The sequence below is a fragment of the Nerophis lumbriciformis genome, linkage group LG37, assembly GCF_033978685.3.
Source record: "Nerophis lumbriciformis linkage group LG37, RoL_Nlum_v2.1, whole genome shotgun sequence".
In the NCBI taxonomy this organism is placed as follows: domain Eukaryota; kingdom Metazoa; phylum Chordata; class Actinopteri; order Syngnathiformes; family Syngnathidae; genus Nerophis; species Nerophis lumbriciformis.
The window spans coordinates 14390001-14410072 of NC_084584.2; the positions used below are offsets into that span (position 1 = coordinate 14390001).

Consider the following 20072-nt stretch of genomic DNA (forward strand, 5'->3'; position numbering starts at 1 on the left):
CTGCCTCTGAAACCATCGGCTTTACTCAGAAGCACCATCAAGACTGGTTCGACAACAGCTCGGTAGAAATACAGGAGCTGCTGGACGCCAAGCGCAAAGCCCATGCTGCCCTGCTCTCCAACCCTCACTCTCCATCACTCCTCCACCATTATAAAACAACCAGAGCTGAGACACAGAAACAACTGCGGCTCATGGAAAATGAGTGGTGGCTCAAAAAAGCCCAGGAGATCCAGGGATATGCAGATGCTAATAATACCTACGCATTCTACGCTGCTGCAAAATCCATCTATGGCCCACAAAAGCGAAGCATCGCTCCAGTAAGATCCGCAGACGGACACGTGTTATTCAAGGATAAACAACAAATTCTTGAGCGTTGGGCTGAGCACTTCGACTCACTGCTCAATAAAATAAACCCCTCTGATCCATTAGTGCTCAATGCACTCCCAGATCTCCCGCTTTCTCCCTTCCTTGATGACCCTCCCATGTTCAGTGAGGTTCTTACTACAATCAGGAGCCTCAAAAACAACAAGAGCCCTGGCCCTGATGGAATTCCGGCTGAGATCCTAAAGAAGGGAGGCTATCTACTGAAGCGGAAGCTGTTTCACTTCATACTAGCCATCTGGCACAGGGAGGTCCTGCCTCAAGAATGGAAAGACAGCAACATCGTCACCATCTACAAGAGGAAAGGTGATAAATCATCTCGTGGCATCTCCCTTCTCTCAGTGGCCGGCAAGGTACTTGCAAAGATTATGCTTTCTCGCCTTACATTTCTAACAGAGGGCATCCTCCCAGAGACACAGTGTGGCTTCAGAAAGAACCGAAGTACACTAGACATGATCTTCGCTGCCCGTCAAATCCAGGAGAAATGCAGGGAACAAAACAAGGACCTCTACATTACCTTTATTGACCTCACCAAGGCCTTTGACACAGTTGACCGTGATTTGCTCTGGAGCATCCTCAAGAAATTTGGTGTCCCCCCCAAGTTTCTCAACATACTAAAACAGTTTCATGATGGTATGCAGGCCTGTGTACTTGTAGGCAGTGAGCAGTCCTCCTCTTTCCCCGTGGAAGTAGGGGTGAAGCAGGGGTGTGTACTGGCCCCAGCGATCTTCAATCTTTTCCTGGCAGCAGCCACACTCCTATTCCGGCAGTCCATCACGAAGGATAGTGGTGTCTCCATCGAGTTTCGCCTGGATGGGAGCCTATTCAACATCCGGCGCCTACAGGCAAAGACGAAGATGGCAGGCACCAACATCCAGGAGCTGCAATATGCAGACGACTGCGCACTCCTCGCTCACACTCCTGATGCCATGCAGCATGCACTAGACACCATGTCATCAGTCTACCGCTCACTAGGTCTGGTGATCAACATTCAGAAAACAGAGGTTCTCATCCAGGAGAGGTCCCCATCCCCTACACCCCCTGTCTTTACCATCAGCGGCACACCCCTCAAGCTCGTTGAGCAGTTTTGCTACCTCGGCAGTATTCTGACCCCAACATGCCAGATTGATGATGACATCCAGGCTCGTATCAACTCAGCCTCCTCTGCCTTTGGAAGACTGCGCTCCCGGGTGTTTGAAAACAATCACCTTCGAATATCAACGAAAGTGTCAGTCTACAGGGCGGTGTGTGTTTCAACTCTGCTGTATGGGTCAGAAGCCTGGACAATATACCGCAGACACATCCGCTGCCTTGATGCATTTAACATCAGATGTCTCCAACGCATTCTTGGCATCACATGGCAGGACCGAGTTCCTCATACGGACATCTTGCAGCGCACTGAGTCCATAAGCATAGAGGCCACCCTGGCAAAGCGACAACTCCGGTGGGTTGGTCACACCATCCGGATGCCAGGACACCGATTGCCTCGTCAGATGCTTTATGGTCAGCTCCTTTCAGCCAGCAGAAAGCCCGGAGGACAAAAGCTGAGGTACAAAGACCAACTGAAAGGGATATTGAAGAGGTGCAACATCAAACCCCACGAACTTGAGACAGCTGCAGCCAATCGATCGCTGTGGCGTTTGCTGTGCCATGACGGGGTCATGTATCTGGAGGAGTGTCGGAACCAACACCGGAGGGATCAACGGAGGCGAAGACACCACCCTGCAGTTCCAGAACCATCCCAGCCCCCTGATCCAGGCCTGACATGTCCCCACTGTGGCAGGACGTGTGGTTCCAGGATCGGACTTCATAGTCATATGGAGTGGCATCGTCGCCAGCAACGATAGCCACCGACCAGAGCAACAAAATGGAAGCTACGTCATCTTCGACTACGATGGACCGCCTAAGCAAGCAAGCAAAGTATATATGTGTGTGTATATATATATATAAAATAAATACTTGAATTTCAGTGTTCATTTATTTACACATATACACACACATAACACTCATCTACTCATTGTTGAGTTAAGGGTTGAATTGTCCATCCTTGTTCTATTCTCTGTCACTATTTTTCAAACCATGCTGAACACCCTCTCTGATGATGCATTGCTGTGTGGCACGCACAAAAGTGCTTTCATCAAATGCACTAGATGGCAGTATTGTCCTGTTTAAGAGTGTCACAACATTGCTGTTTACGGCAGACGAACTGCTTTACGGTAGACAAAAACGTGACTGCTGTTGTTGTGTGTTGTTACCGCACAGGGAGGACGTTAATGAAACTGCCGAACAATAAACCCACATAAGAAACCAAGAACTCGCCCTCGATCATTCTACAGTTATAACGTGATTGGGCAGGTACGCTGTTTATATTGTGGGTTACACCGAAATTCAGGCGGACCTGAGTCCGCCTGAATTTCGGGAGATTTTCGGGCGAAAATTTGTCCCGGGAGGTTTTCGGGAGAGGCGCTGAATTTCGGGAGTCTCCCGGAAAATCCGAGAGGGTTGGCAAGTATGACTAAATGCTGTAACTCCACAGTTGCAATTGTATAGTTCATTACAAAAAATTGCAACTATATGCTCTAAACTTAACGCATTTTATAAGTAATAGCCCTCTCGTTTTAACAGCATACCGCTCATTTCTGTACGAGAGTGTGCAACCGAGTCCACGTGTACTAAAGACGCTTGTTTTCTTTTTGTGTCATTGGGTTGCTTGAGTGTAGTTCATTTTTACGACACTGGAGGGGGGCATTGAACACATCAGCAAGCTCTGAAAGTCACGGTGAACTTATATGTCAATTGTTTAATTGTCAGTGTGCGTCAATACAAAGTGCGAGTTACTTTATAGACACTTTAATATCGTTGTGCGCTTAAAACCGTATTGCAACTCATTGTGTCATTGTGCTGCTGCTCACTGCTCCCCTCACCTCCCAGGGGGTGATCAAGGGTGATGGGTGAAATGCAGAGAATAATTTCGCCAAACCTAGTGTGTGTGTGTGTGACAATCATTGGTACTTTAACTTTAACTTAACTTTAGAATCAGAATCAGAAATACTTTACTAATCCCTGAAGGGAATTTAAGATTTTTTAGCACAATCCCATTCAAGAGCTGACAAACATTACAGGAAGACAGAACAGGATCGCTGACGGGTCTGCAAACTTTTGGCGCCCCTTTCAAAAAAGGTGAGAAACAGGTAAACGCTGGGGGGGGCTGAGAAAAAAAAATTCAGTCTAAGCCTGGGCCAAGGGAAAAAAACTCATAGGGCAATATTATTTATACATGGTCATTGGTATATATTGTATATATGTTATAGACATAATATAATATATCTGTATATATAATATACTGTACACATTATGTATATATTCGTATATATGTTACATTTTATATCGCTGTATTTAGTCTATTTATACCTGCATTGTTCTTTCCATCCTTACACTTTCCATCATTGTAACTGATGTTGAACAATTTCCCTTGTGGATCATTAAAGTTTGTCTAAGTCTATTTTACTTTGACTTTTGTTACTGGGGAAAAAAAGTTTTTCATTTTAGGGGTAGTCAACTCATACTTTAGGTTTAAACTCAGAGTTTGTTGAACCTCCCACCTGGAATACCCCCTCTGTAAAAATGAAAGTTTGGCCCAAAAACTGAAAAAGTAACTTCTTTTTTTCCCACCCCCAGACAGTCACAGCTGGCTCTGCCATTCTCATCAGCAGAAGCAGAAGAGTGTAAAATGTTCGGTCAGCTACCAACAAGGATAAAGCATCATAAATATAATAATAAAGATGAATAATCAAACAAATAAGCACTTTCTGGTTTTGATTTCACTCAGCGGTCGTCCGTGTTTGTGTAATACCGGCCGCACACTGTAGGGGGCGCCGTGCGGCCGCGTGACTCGCAGCAGCGAAGAAGAGCGCCATCTCATCAATTCGCGTGAAGCGACTGCACACTTTTGCCGCGCCTCCCCACAAAGCCTACCGCTATTAACAAAGTGAAACTTCATGGCTAGATACATGCGGCCTCCAAATACGTCTTTGTTTGTCAGAAACATCTCTGAAGAGTCCAGGTGAGTCTGCATTCGGCGCATTGATCGCAGCTCGACCAAAAAGTTTACGCCTGCTAGCTAAGTTAGCCTAGCTCGCTAGCACAGGCCCAGTATCACGTCGGCCTCAACGCTCAGAATGTGACGAATCTGTTGAATTATACACACTTAACTGATACTGTTCAAAGTCATATTTTTTGCCTTTAATATTAGAGAACAGTATTTGATTTTGTAGAGCGTTTTGAATTACAAGCGACAACGATTGTGTTTATCGACTCCAGTCGGAGGTTCAAACATTTTTTTTTAACCACGTTGTTTTTCAATCGCAGATTCGTCACAATCTGATTGGGTCGTTAATTACAAAGCTACACATACATTAAGAATAGCAAACAATCAGTGTTGGTGTTATTTTGTTGTGTACATAATGCTTTATTTTCCACTTATAATCACTGAGTGCTGTTGAAGTTACTTATTTTAATTAATTTGAGTCTCAAAAAAGAGGCAGTTCACCTAAACCCACATTGAAATTGGCATTAAAACTATTAACTATGGAGGCTAATTTGTGTCTTAATTACCAAATATTTGTTTGGGCTGAATTTATTGTATTTTAATTTTGTGAACTGATTTTTTTACATCAAATTATTCTGATAAATTCATTGAATTAAAATAGTTTTTTTTGTTAAAATACATTGTTTCAAAATGATGTGTATACATGTTTTTAAAATAATAAATGCAGAAAAATTCAGTGTAAAAAAAAAAAAGTTAATGCAGAAATGTTTAACTCAAAGCTCAAGACTAGGGCTGCAACAACTAATCGATTATAAAAATAGTTGGCGATTAATTTAGTCATCGAATCATTGGATCTATGCGCATGCGCAGAGGCTAATTTTTATTTTTATTTTTTTATAAACCTTTATTTATAAACTGTAACATTTACAAACAATTGAGAAACAATAATCAAAATAAGTATGGTGCCAGTATGCTGTTTTTTCCAATAAAATACTGGAAAGGATAGAAATGTAGTTTGTCTCTTTTATCCGATTATTAATCGACAGATTAATCGATTATCAAATTAGTTGTTAGTTGCAGCCCTACTCAAGACCCACTTTTTTAACCACGTTTTTCAATTGCAGATTCGTTGATTGGGTCGTTAATTACAAAGCTACTCATACATTAAGTATAGCAAACAATCAGTGTTGGTGTTATTTTGTTGTGTACATAATGCTTTATTTTCCACTTATAATCACTAAATGCTGTTAAGTTACTTATTTTTAACTCATTCGAGTCTCAAAAAAGTGGCAGTTCACCGAAACCCACATTGAAATTGGCATTAAAACTATTAACTATGGAGGCTAATTTGTGTCTTGATTACCAAATATTTGTTTGGGCTGAATTTATTGTATTTTAATTTTGTGAACTGTTTTTTTTACGTCAAATTGTTCTGATAAATTCATTGAATTAAAATAGTTTTTTTTGTTAAAATACATTGTTTCAAAATGTTGTGTATACATGTTTTTAAAATAATAAATGCAGAAAAATTCAGTGTAAAAAAAATAAGTTAATGCAGAAATATTTAACTCAAAGCTCAATGCCAGTGCTGCAACAACTAATCGATTATAAAAAATAGTTTGCGATTAATTTAGTCATCGAATCGTTGGAGTTATGCGCATGCGCAGAGGCTACTTTTTATTTTTATTTTTTTATAAACCTTTATTTATAAACTGCAACATTTACAAACAACTGAGAAACAATAATTAAAATAAGTATGGTGCCAGTATGCTGGTTTTTCCCAATAAAATACTGGAAAGATTTGAAATGTAGTTTGTCTCTTTTATCCAATTATTAATCGATTAATCGAAGTAATGATTGACAGATTAATCGATTATCAAATTGCTTGTTAGTTGCAGCCCTACTTAAGACCCACTTTTTTTAACCACGTTTTTCAATCACAGATTCATCACAATCTGATTGGGTCGTTAATTACAAAGCTACACATACATTAAGTATAGCAAACAATCAGTGTTGGTGTTATTTTGTTGTGTACATAATGCTTTATTTTCCACTTATAATCACTAAATGCTGTTGAAGTTACTTATTTTTAACTCATTTGAGTCTCAAAAAAGAGGCAGTTCACCTAAACCCACATTGAAATTGGCATTAAAACTATTAACTATGGAGGCTAATTTGTGTCTTAATTACCAAATATTTGTTTAGGCTGAATTTATTGTATTTTAATTTTGTAAACTAATTTTTTTACATCAAATTATTATGATAAATTAATTTAATTTAAAAAATTTTTTGTTAAAATACATTGTTTCAAAATATTGTGTATACATGTTTAAAAATAATAAATGCAAAAAAATTCAGTTTAGAAAAAAAAATTTTTGTTAAAATACATTGTTTCAAAATTTTGCATATACGTGTTTAAAAATAATACATGCAGAAAAATTCAGTGTAAAAAAAAAAAGTTAATGCAGAAATATTTTCCTCAAAGCTCAAGACCCACTTTTTTAACCACGTTGTTTTTCAATCGCAGATTCGTCACAATCTGATTAGGTCGTTAATTACAAAACTGCACATATATTACAAATAGCAAACAATCAAAGTTGGTGTTATTGTGTTGTGTACATAATGCTTTATTTTCCACTTATAATCACTGAGTGCTGTTGAAATTACTTATTTTGAACTCGTTTGAGTCTCAAAAATTAGGCAGTTCACCTAAACCCACATTGAAATTGGCATTAAAACTATTAACTATGGAGGCTAATTTGTGTCTTATTTACCAAATATTTGTTTACGCTGAATTTATTGTATTTTAATTTTGTGAACTGATTTTTTACATCAAATTCTGATAAATTCATTGAATTAAAATATGTTTTTGTTAAAATACATTGTTTCAAAATTTTGCGTGTACATGTTTAAAAATAATAAATGCAGAAAAATTCAGTTTAGAAAAAAAAGTTTTTAGGTTAAAATACGTTGTTTCAAAATTTTGCATGTACATGTTTAAAAATAATACATGCAGAAAAATTCAGTGTAAAAAAAAGTTAATGCAGAAATATTTTCCTCAAAGCTCAAGACCCACATTTTTAACCACGTTGTTTTTCAATCGCAGATTCGTCACAATCTGATTGGGTCGTTAATTACAAAGCTGCAGATATATTAAGAATAGCAAACAATCGATGTTGGTGTTATTGTGTTGTGTACATAATGCTTTATTTTCCACTTATAATCACTGAGTGCTGTTGAAATTACTTATTTTTAACTCATTTGAGTCTCAAAAAATAGGCAGTTCACTTAAACCCACTTTGAAATTGGCATTAAAACTACCGGTATTAACTATGGAGGCTAATTTCTGTGTTAATTACCAAATATGTGTTTGAACTGAATTGTTGGTATTTAAATTTTGTGAACTGCTTTTTTTTTTACATCAAATTATTCTGATAAATAAATTGAATCAAAATATTTTTTTGTTAAAATGCATTGTTTCAAAATTTTGTGTATACATGTTTAAAAATAATAAATACAGAAAAATAATTCAGTTACTGCAGAAATATTTTCCTCAAAACTCAAGACCCACTTCCAGTAAACCAGCCCCTCTGAAATTTGGGGCCAGCCCTCCTGGGGTGCGGGGTACGATGCATTAGTCTAATAGCGTATATCTTGGCACATAGAGATAGATAAATAAACATTACTTCAGGGAAGGCGGAGAAAGAATGTTGGTGCAAAAATCCAGCTGCCCGTTTAATGCAGTGCTCCTGGGGCAGGGAAAGGGGGCGTGAGAGGAAATGGGGTAATTGCAAGTTAAGTGTAAGTAAAGAACTATCTCGACACGAGAGGTGGGGGAATAATTGATTTTTAGATGCATTGCAATTGGGAAATATTATAATTTAGAATACCGTATTTTTCGGAGTATAAGTTGCTCCGGAGTATAAGTCGCACCAGCCGAAAATGCATAATAAAGAAGGAAAAAAACATATAAGTCGCATTTTTGGGGGAAATTTATTTGATAAAACCCAACACCAAGAATAGACATTTGAAAGGCAATTTAAAATAAATAAAGAATAGAGAACAGGCTGAATAAGTGTACGTTATATGACGCATAAATAACCAACTGAGAACGTGCCTGGTATGTTAAATTAACATATTATGGTAAGAGTCATTCAAATAACTATAACATTTAGCAGTGGTCCCCAACCACCGGGCCACGGCCCGGTAACGGTCCGTGGATCGATTGATACCGGGCCGCAGAAGAAAAAAAAAGAAAGAAAAAAATTATTTTTATTTTTATTAAATCAACATAAAAAACACAAGATGCACTTACAATTAGTGCACCAACCCAAAAAAAAAACCTCCCCCATTCACACTCATTTACACAAAAGGGTTGTTTCTTTCTGTTATTAATATTTCTGGTTCCTACATTATATATCAATATAGATCAATACAGTCTGCAGGGATACAGTCCGTAAGCACACATGATTGTATTTTTTTATGACCAAAAAAAAACATCCCGCACTTCTGACCAACAAATTAGATGTAATTTTCAAAATAAAGCAATGATGAACGTTTTTATTATATTTGAGCTGTTTTTCAAACTAGTACGTAAATAATAGACTACATATGGTATATCCATTCATACAATATATCACTGTAATTGGTTTTCATGGTTAAAAAATGTCATACAAATAAAGTTGATTTGATTTCAATACAAAAAACTTATTTTGAAAGTGTGGCGGCAGTAATCTTGCCATGGTGTTGCGGCACTATCATTTACATGTAGAGGGAACCCTGATTAATTTAATAAATGCATTAGGAATTACTTTAATTGTTTCTAGGTGCCCAAAGATCCCCACCTCTACTTGACACATAGATTTAGAAAAACATTAACTTTGATTGAGAATCACTGTGGTAAGTTAAGACTGAAGCACCTCATTTGCTGGTTGTGAGGCAGGACTGATAACTTCAATATTAACTAAAATATTTTATTCAACAAATGTTTCTGCACTGAAATTTTACACACTATTTTATTAAACTTAATTTTTATATATACACATTTTGCTCAAAAATCAATGAAACTGTCAGGGTAATTTGATGATAAAAAAATTGACTTGCGTAAATTCCGTGTCAAAGTTTTCGTTATAAAAACACAAATTTACCTGTATAATTAAGCCAATTTTGCCTGAAAAAGGTGACCAGAAAGCATCCAGTTAAGGACAAGTGCCTTTTGGATGGTGAACTGCCCTTTAAAGCTCATTCACTTAGCAGGAAGGTTTGCACCCTGATGCCCAGTTGAGTTATACTTGTATTTACGGTGTTCAGGCCTGAGGATTTGCGCCGTGAATTTGGCCGCTATGGGCCGGTAATAGATGTCTACATCCCACTTGACTTCTATACACGTCAACCAAGAGGATTTGCATACATTCAATATCCTTTCCCAAAAAGTTTCTCTGCTCATTGCTAACAAGTTGCATTGTTTCCCCGCAGCATAGACGATGTGTGATGTTTTCCTGCACCTTAATCTGCTTGACTATCTAACGTTCATATCATTTCTCTGTTATCGCTTCAGAAAATGTTAAAGCCTCCCGTTGTGGAAACCGGCCAAAAAGAGTAACAAAGACCCGTGTAGCGTAGCAGTAAAGACCAGGCGCACAGACCTGCAGGAACAGAGGGAGGGGAAAAAGGTTTGGGAGAGAGTAAAGCATGAAGAGGAAAAAGGGGACGGAGACAAAGCTCGGCCGTGGCGGCAAAGAAAAGATCAAAAGCAAAGAAAAGTTTTAAAGCAAAGAGTCAAGCGGGAAACCTCAAGTCGATCTCTGTGGGAGTCGATTAAAGAGTGTAAAGGTCAAGATGAAGTCAAGCAAGGTAACAAGTCTGAATAATTTGTGTATCCTCCCACGACAAATTTGACAAAATCAGCCTATTTGAGTTCAATCAGCCATTCTTGTATTTGATTTTGTTCTTCATAGTCCTGATTCCCTTGACAAATAATTATTGTATGTCTTTAAAAACCTTTATTTCCTCACTCCCTGTTGTATCATATGACACGAAAGTGTGTACAGCCCTCACATTTCAGCAACTTGTCAGGGGACAATACTATCGAAAGCAGACCCTGGTACACTTTGGAGAAGTCAATGTACAGCTTGCATACAAGCAAAGATTTACAGTCAAAACACAGCCATTATTGGGTACATATCTGCAACACAGGGAACATGTTCAAATAGTGTGAGCATTATTGTTATCTAGCACACGTGCACATGTTATGACTGGAATCCTCTTCCACTCTATGATGACATCGCTGGTGGACGTGCTTCTGTTTAGGGCTGGGCGATATGGCTGAAAACTTAATCACAATGTAAGTGTTATATATCGGTCGATATCGTTAATTATTGATCATATTTATGATCTTTAAAAATGAAGGACCAAGAGAAAAATATATATATATAATGTATTTTTTTTATTTGCATTGTAACGTTCCTCTGATATTAAGAAAGGAAATGTCAACACAAGCATGGAAAACACTCGATGTAAACAAAATTGTAAAATCCCATTGAACATTTAACAATAACCTTCTAAAATTAAGCAAAAATAAGGAATATGTAAGAAATGCTTAAAGAGTAAGAAAATAGTGCAAAGTAGGGCTGGGCGATATGGCCTTTTTATTAATATCTCAATAGTTTTAGGCCATGTCACGATACACGATATATATCTCGATATTTTGCCTTAGCCTTGAATGAACACTTGATGCATATAATCACAGCAGTATGATGATTCTATGTGTCTACATTAAAACATTCTTGTTCATACTGCATTAATATATGCTCATTTTAAACTTTCATGCAGAGAGGGAAATCACAACTAAAAGTGTATTTATTAAACAGTTATTAAGCAGTAGCACAAACATTCATGTCATTTCCAAAAAAGAAAGTGCATGATTGTCAGAGACATTTTAAAACAAGCTATGAGTGCACTTTTGTGCATGATGTCACTAAGATGACATATCAAAACAACACTAAATTAAAGTGCACTTTTTGTTCAAAGTGCCACTACAATAGTTTAAAACAAATAAAGTGCACTTTTGTGCATGATGTCACACAAGATATTTCAATAACCGTCAAATAAAAAATAGCTGCATAATAGGAAATCAAATAGTGTATGTCCTTCACTATGTGGTAGGTTCCTGCGGACGTTATCTCCTTCTGTTGTTGACTATTTTTTTCATACGGTGTTGATGTGGGAATGGTTGCTTCGGCATTTTGTTGGTGTGGAACCGAACGGAGATGTTGACATGCGGACTTTCAAGCACTATAGTGCAAAGTGTGAAAATGTAAATGGAGAAACCTGGAAAAACTATTTTCGGCAAGTTTAACGCGAGGAAGTTACGGCTGTGCTCTAAAAAGTGAGCGCAGCTAGGGTGGTGTGGCATTACCGGTCTTGGTGGAGATGAGCGCCTTGCATATTTACAGACCACATTTGACTGGAGTCTGACTGTGGTCCGTTTATTAAAAAAAACAACAAAAGAATGCCATATTGACCATGTGACTTTTCCTGTCTTATCCACAGTATTTATTTGATCTCTGCAGCACAAATGTTTTACTTTCTCTTCTCACTCACGCAAATAATCAACCGTGAGACAACAAGATGGCGCAACAAATCTTGATAGTTGATACTGTTACCTGGCTGTTAGGGTGCCACTTCCTGCGTTGCTCGGTTATCAGTGCCTTTTATCGCGCAACCAACCTTGCTTGGCAACTTCCGGTTTCTTCCGACAAAGAAGACTTTTTTTTTTTTATTGCCATTGATTACATGTCTATCACGAAAATACATTGATATTGTTGTATCACCCAGCCCTAAATTCTCTCCTCCGTTTCTGTCCTTCCTTTCTTGGATAGTAAATTTATACTGTTATATAAGCCCTACACAGGGGGACGGCTTGGCGAAGTTGGGAGTGTGGCCGTGCCAGCAATCTGAGGGTTACTGGTTCAATCACCACCTTCTACCATCCTAGTCACGTCCGTTGTGTCCTTGAGCAAGACACTTCACCCTTGCTCCTGATTTGCCTGGTTAGCGCCGTGCATGGCAGCTCCCGCCATCAGTGTGTGAATGTGGAAATAGTGTCAAAGCGCTTTGAGTTCCTTAAAAAAAGGTAGAAAAGCGCTATACAAGTACAACCCATTTACCATTCACAGGGTACCCTAAAGTATAAACAGTTTCTATAGTATTGTCCTTTGAGAAGATCTTAAGCTAATGTATTAGGTCGCACAATTTGAGGCTCAAGTTCTCAACTAAACCGAGTCTTCATGCATGAAAACAGAACATGTACCTGTTGTTAATGAGAACCAGAATGCCAACTTGTGTCCTTGCCCAAAATGAGTGAGCGCAAAACCCTTAACCACTCAGCACGTTTGAGGACGTGCGCGACGCAGAGGATGCTCTTCACAGCTTGGACAGGAAGTGGGTGTGCGGCCGCCAGATCGAGATCCAGTTTGCCCAGGGGGATCGAAAGAGTGAGTGCTCATTGTTAAGTCTTTGACGTGGCCCGACAGCCTCGCCCTTTTTCAAAATGTTTTCTTATCTATTGTTTTGAACCGCTAGCGCCCAATCAGATGAAAACTAAGGAAAGGGACTCCCCAGGGAGGTCGTCCCGCTATGACGACTACGAGCGCGACAACCGGCGCAGACGCTCACGCAGCCGCAGCTACGAGCGGTACAGGTCGCGCAGCCCGTCCTATGACCGCCGCCGCAGACGCTCTGAGAGCCCTCGAGAGTACGTTGGAACGCAAACTTTTCAATTTGAGTTGATGTCTGATGGGGGGAAAACGGTGCCTCCACAGATCTCGTGGACGCCAGTATGGACGAGGAGGAAGCAGGAGCCGGGATGAGGAAAGGTAGGTTTTTTTTGTCTGAATGCTCCATTAAGGTTTTACTATAGTTGCCGTCTAGGTGACATGGTTATAGTAAAGGGGTTGGGACGGTTGATGAAAAAAGTGTCGACACTGTTTCAGTGTGTTGTTTGGATCGTCAGTGCAGATGACACTAGTGAACAGTGCGGACTTGTCCCCCTCAAAATCGTTGTGATACTGAACCATCCTTACTTTTTTTTTTATAACAAGATGACAAACGTGGCGGGCAAAAGGAGAATTAATGTTCCATTATTTGGGCTAATTTACATTGTGGCGCACGTTTGCATGTATTGTTAATGGTGCGTTCAAGGTAGGGCTGGGCGATATGGCTGAAAACTGTATCACAATATGAGCTTTTTATACTAGTCAATATTGATTTTATTTATTATTACGGAAAATATGGACCAGGAGAAAAATACAATAAATGTGTATAAAAACAAATGTGTGAATATAATAAATGTTTTTAAAAAATCAATGTACTGTATTTTTCGGACTACATGGCGCACTTAAAATGAGAGATTTCCGATAATGGCTTTTTTGCCGATATCCGATATTGTCCAACTCTTAATTACCGATTCCGATATCAACCGATACCGATATATACAGTCGTGGAATTAACACGTTATTATGCCTAATTTTGTTGTGATGCCCTGCTGGATGCATTAAACAATGTAACAAGGTTTTCCAAAATAAATCAACTCAAGTTATGGAAAAAAAATGCCAACATGGCACTGCCATATTATTTTTTTTAACATGCCTCAAAACAGCAGCTTGGAATTTGGGACATCCTTTCCTTGAGAGAGCATGACGAGGTTTGAGGTGGGCGTGGTTGAGGTTGGCGGGGTGGTAGCGAGGGGTGTATATTGTAGCGTCCCGGAAGAGTTAGTGCTGCAAGTTCTGGGTATTTGTTTTGTTGTGCGGCTGTTCTCCCGAAATGTGTTTGTCATTCTTGTTTGGTGTGGGTTCAGTGTGGCGCATATTTGTAACAGTGTTAAAGTTGTTTATACAGTGTGACCTGTATGGCTGTTGACCAAGTATGCTTGGCATTCACTTGTGTGTGTGTGAAAAGCCGTAGGTATTATGTGATTGGACCGGCACGCCAAGGCAGTGCCTTTAAGGTTTATTGGCGCTCTGTACTTCTCTCTACGTCCGTGTACCAGTACGTACAGCAACGTTTTAAAAAGTCGTAAATTTTACTTTTTGAAACCGATACGGATAATTTCCGATATTACATTTTAAAGCATATATCGGCAGCCCGATATTATCGGACATCTCTACTTAAAATCCTTTAATTTTCTCAAAATACAACGGTGCGCCTAATGTACGGAATTATTCAGGTTGTGCTTACCGACCTCAAAGCTATTTTAATTTGGTACATAGTGTAATGATAAGTGTGACAGTAGATGGCAGTCACACAAAAGAGACATGTGTAGACTGCAGGATTGAGTCCAGTAAACAATACCAAAACTTTAAATGTTTCATTGAGAATATGGAACATTGCAAACGGCGCTCAAAAATATGTCAAAATGTTTTAGTACGACTTTGGTAAGGTATGAAGCCGCACCACTTGATGGCTTGTCGGCGCATTAAGGCTACTATAGTCCGATGTACTGTGCTTCAACATATGTGTGTATAAGGACCGCAAAATGGCACCTAATAGCACACATTATCTGGCGTTTTGTTTCGCAATACTATGCAAAACCAACCTTTTTTTTACCTTCTGGTACATGCTGATGTGTATTTAGGATCTGCATAAGTCCTGAAAATTTGCGTTTTTCCGCCATTGTAGTCCGAGTCGACACCGTAGTCGATAAACTTCTTCTTTTTCTCTATCTTCTTGTTATGGGACATTCATCCTCCACTGTTGCCATTTCTAATACAAAGTAGCGTAAAGTCCTAAGTAGAGATGTCCGATAATATCGGCCTGCTAAAATGTAATATCGGAAATTATCGGTATCGGGTTGTTGTTGTTTTTTTTAATTAAATCAACATAAAAACACAAGATACACTTACAATTAGTGCACCAACCCAAAAAACCTCCCTCCCCCATTCACACAAAAGGGTTGTTTCTTTCTATTATTAATATTCTGGTTCCTACATTATATATCAATATATATCAATACAGTCTGCAAGGGATACAGTCCGTAAGCACACATGATTGTGCGTGCTGCTGGTCCACTAATAGAACTAACCTTTAACAGTTAATTTTCATTAATTACTAGTTTCTATGTAACTGTTTTTATATTGTTTTACTTTCTTTTTTATTCAAGAAAATGTTTTTAATTTATTTATCTTATTTTATTTTATTAATTAAAAAAAAAAGTATCTTATCTTCACCATACCTGGTTGTCCAAATTAGGCATAATAATGTGTTAAGTCCACGACTGTATATATCGGTATCAGTTGATATCGGTATCGGTAATTAAAGAGTTGGACAATATCGGATATCGGCAAAAAGCCATTATCGGACATCCCTAGTCCTAAGTTATATCTATCAGTAGACTCGCTATGGAAGTGCTAAAAACTACCGGTGTAGTGGGGTTACATAATTCACCCAAGGAACTTTAGCTATTAGAGAGTTCCGGTCGGACGGTTTTCGCGGGACACATTTCCTGCGTTGTTGCACTAGTGAGCCACGGATGAGGAGATGCTGCTCCGTTATTGATTTAAGTAAAGTCTGAATGTCATTAAAGCAGTTAGCTCCATCTTTTGACACTTCTTCCACTCCCGTCCTTGCACGCTACAACAAAGTGGATGGGGAGAAGACACTGCCGAAGACTGCAGCTCACACTTCTCTCCCTCGCTGACATTTTAAAGTTTTATTTATTAAGATGTTATTGTAAGGACCACAGATGATAAATGGTAATGGTGGATTATTGGGATATATGGTATTCTGGGCCGTAAAAGTATACACCAAGTCCAAACAGAAGCCGTTTCAAAAAACTTTGATAAAATTCAAACTAAGGCTGGGCGATAAAACTATATCAATATGTATCGTAAAAAAATGTTTTTTTGATAACACGCTCAATAATTATAAGGTTGGTTGCATGAACAAAAGCACACACTCTAGTAACCGAGCAACGCAGGAAGTGATCACTGATCAGTTGGAGTGACACGCCAACAGCCAATTGGTTAACCGTATCAACTATCAATTTCGGTTGCGCCCTCTTGTCTCACAGTTGATGCTTTGCATAAAGTGAGAAGAGAAAATAAAAATGAGTGCTGCTGAGAGTGAAGAAATTGTGGATAGAACTGGAAAAGACACCTCAAAAGTATGGCGGTTTTGTGGATTTAAAATTTTTTTTTTAAAGGGACCGTAGTCAGACCAATGTGGTCTGTAAATGATGAAAGGCGCTTGTTCCCACCAAGACCGGTAATACCCACCACCTTAACCGCGCTCACCCTTTAGAGCACAGCTGTAACTTCCTGGCACTAAACCTGCAGAAAACAGTTTTTCTCAGGTTTACATTTTCACACTTGTTACACTTTATTAAGCACATATTACATATTTCTTATTTATGCTTCATTTTAAGAGGTTAAGTGTTCTATGTGATTTTAGAATTGTGTTTACATTGATTGATTGTGTTCCATGCTTGTTTTTACATGCCCTTTCATTTCTGCAAAAGTATTATAATCAAAGGAAGGTTACATTTGAAATTAAATTTCATGCAATATATTTTTCTCCTGGTCCTTATTTTTAACGGGTCATAAACATCAATAATCATCAGTATCGACCGATCCAAAACACTTATCGTGATACAATTTTCAGCCATATTGCCCATCCTTAATCCGAACTGTGGTTTTTCTGACCCGTTCCACCCCAATTGGAGACGGCGTGGCGCAGTTGGGAGAGTGGCCGTGCCAGCAATCTGAGGGTTCCTGGTTCGATCCCCAGCTTCTACCAACCTAGTCACGTCCGTTGTGTCCTTGAGCAAGACACTTCACCCTTGCTCCTGGTGGGTCGTGGTTAGGGCTTTGCATGGCAGCTCCCGCCATCAGTGTGTGAATGTGGAAATAGTGTCAAAGCGCTTTGAGTACCTTAAAGGGGAACATTATCACAATTTCAGAATTGTTAAAACCATTAAAAATCAGTTCCCAGTGGCTTATTATATTTTTCGAAGTTTTTTTCAAAATTTTACCCATCACGCAACATCCCTAAAAAAAGCTTCAAAGTGTCTGATTTTAACCATCGTTATAAACACCCGTCCATTTTCCTGTGACATCACATAGTGAAGCCAACACAAACAAACATGGCGGAAAGAACAGCAAGCTATAGCGACATTAGCTCGGATTCAGACTCGGATTTCAGCGGCTTAAGCGATTCAACAGATTACGAATGTATTGAAACGGATGGTTGTAATGTGGAGGCAGGTAGCAAAAACGAAATTGAAGAAGAAACTGAAGCTATTGAGCCATATCGGTTTGAACCGTATGCAAGCGAAACCAACGAAAACGACACGACAGCCAGCGACACGGGAGAAAGCGAGGATGAATTCGGCGATCGCCTTCTAACCAACGATTGGTATGTGTTTGTTTGGCATTAAAGGAAACTAACAACTATGAACTAGGTTTACAGCATATGAAATACATTTGGCAACAACATGCACTTTGAGAGTGCAGACAGCCCAATTTTCATCAATTAATATATTCTGTAGACATACCCTCATCCGCGCTCTTTTCCTGAAAGCTGATCTGTCCAGTTTTGGAGTTGATGTCAGCAGGCCAGGGAAGCTAGGGTCGATAGGGGGTTTAGCTCGTTCGTCTGCGGGAACAAACTGCCGCCATTGCTTGCCATGCTACCGAGGTCCTTTGTCCCTGAATTGCTCACACACTCCGGCAGATTCAATGGGGGTCTGGCGGCAGATTTCTTTGACTTTATCGTTGGAAATGCATCTGCTTTGAGTGTCGCAGGATATCCACACATTCTTGCCATCTCTGTCGTAGCATAGCTTTCGTCGGTAAAGTGTGCGGAACAAACGTCCAATTTCTTGCCACTTTCGCATCTTTGGGCCACTGGTGCAACTTGAATCCGTCCCTGTTCGTGTTGTTACACCCTCCGACAACACACCGACGAGGCATGATGTCTCCAAGGTACGGAAAACAGTTGAAAAACGGAAAATAACAGAGCTGATTTGACTCGGTGTTTGAGAAAATGGCGGATTGCTTCCCGATGTGACGCCATGTTGTGACGTCATCGCTCCGAGAGGGAAGATTAGAAAGGCGTTTCATTCGCCAAAATTCACCCATTTAGAGTTCGGAAATCGGTTAAAAAAATATATGGTCTTTTTTTCTGCAACATCAAGGTATATATTGACGCTTACATAGGTCTGGTGATAATGTTCCCCTTTAAAGGTAGAAAAGCGCTAAAAGTATAACCCATTTACCATAATTAGAGACCAAACATGGAATTTGCATCTGCCACAATAAACAGCAGTTAGGCTATTTAAGAAGTGATGTATTTTGTTGAAAAATGCTCGACATCTGACTTTGGCTGCGTTGAATTAAAAGTTGTTTTTGTTCAGATCCAGGCAGAAACATCATAGAGAGTCCAAAGGAAGGTCTGGCTCCAGATCCGAGTCCCCTCATGAGGGCGCCAAGCCATCGTCCGCGTCAAATTACGCAGAGGAAGAACCCCGGCCCACCCGCTCCCCGTCACACTCCCGGTCTCGCTCCGCGTCGAGGTCGCGCTCCCGCTCTCGCTCCTGGGCCGGACGCAAGTCGGGAGGACGCTAGAAAAGACGGGAGAAGGTTTGAGCTTTTTGTTCTTTTGGATGTTAATCTGACATCAAATGGACACTTGAGGAGAACATTTTTGCCGGTCCTTCTATTTTTATTTTTTTTGATGTTTTCTCCAACATCCATCTTTTTTTAATTCGACACAGATTTACTTTACAAGTGCTACGCATCTGTTTTATAAAATGAAATCCGCTCCCATTTTTTACAAATATTCAAGGACTTGCTTTTTTTTAAGGGGTCCTTTCCTTCAATTGCAACTATTCCGATTTAGATATGTTTAAAAAAATGTACTCCAGTTCTACATGATGTGCAACTGTCATATCATGAGGTTGTCATGCCTCCTGTCATTTTTGTCTCGTGAATTTGCCCCACTGAATTCCAATATCATTTTAAAAGCCCCTAAAATGAGCAGGATAGGGCCCCTTTATTAAGACCTACAGAATATGGTAACTTGTTGGAGAGGACGTGACGTTAATGTTTCCAGTGATGCATCTTCCAAAAAGCTTCTTTTTTTGTTTCCTGCCATTTTTAAAGATTTGTGTCACCACAGTGTGCCACAAACTGCCATTTTCCTTCAAAGTAAACTTTTGCATTAAAAGCTTGTCGTCATCTTTGGAAAAAGCTCGGCAGTGGTTTTGCTTCTTTTTTTTTTTTTCTCAGTGCATGTTTTATCCTCGTCATCTAGCTTCAACAGGAAGAAGCTGTTATTTTCAGTAATAAACTGTCGCTCAAAAGAAACTCTTTGTACGCCCACTTGTCACCTCTGCTTCACAATCTCTTCCTTTAGTCACTCAGAAATTAAACTTGCACCGTAGCGTCGTGCGGACGCAAACCCCACATATTGATTTTTTTTTGTTTTGTTTTTGTAATGGCGAGGGCGAGCTTGAACCGGCCATGCGTGAAATGGGACGCACCCCATCGACCAAAAAGATGCATCCATTCCACCGTGTTAGCATGATGGCCTTCATTAATTAAATACGAGTTAATGGCTTAACAAAGTAGTACATCACATGGTT

The 20072-nt window shown here is 39.4% G+C and overlaps 2 protein-coding genes across 3 annotated transcripts in view; both read left to right on the forward strand.

Annotated features, from left to right (window-relative positions):
• The window catches only part of LOC133577133 (fatty acid-binding protein, liver-like), a 13622-nt gene extending 9439 nt beyond the window's left edge, over positions 1–4183 (forward strand). For both annotated transcript variants that reach the window (XM_061930714.1, XM_061930715.1), the window contains one exon: positions 4060–4183. In XM_061930714.1, coding sequence (XP_061786698.1) covers positions 4060–4110 — 51 coding nt within the window. In that variant the 3' untranslated portion in view covers positions 4111–4183. The remainder of the gene's footprint in view (positions 1–4059) is intronic.
• Positions 4184–4279: 96 nt separating this feature from the next.
• Positions 4280–19677, forward strand: LOC133577547 (uncharacterized). Its single transcript, XM_061931494.1, has 6 exons — positions 4280–4444; positions 9740–9844; positions 12821–12924; positions 13013–13184; positions 13252–13305; positions 18843–19677. The coding sequence occupies exons 1-6, from the start codon at positions 4380–4382 to the stop codon at positions 19051–19053; spliced, it is 711 nt and encodes a 236-aa protein (XP_061787478.1). The 5' UTR covers positions 4280–4379; the 3' UTR covers positions 19054–19677.
• The last annotated feature ends 395 nt before the right edge of the window (positions 19678–20072 follow it).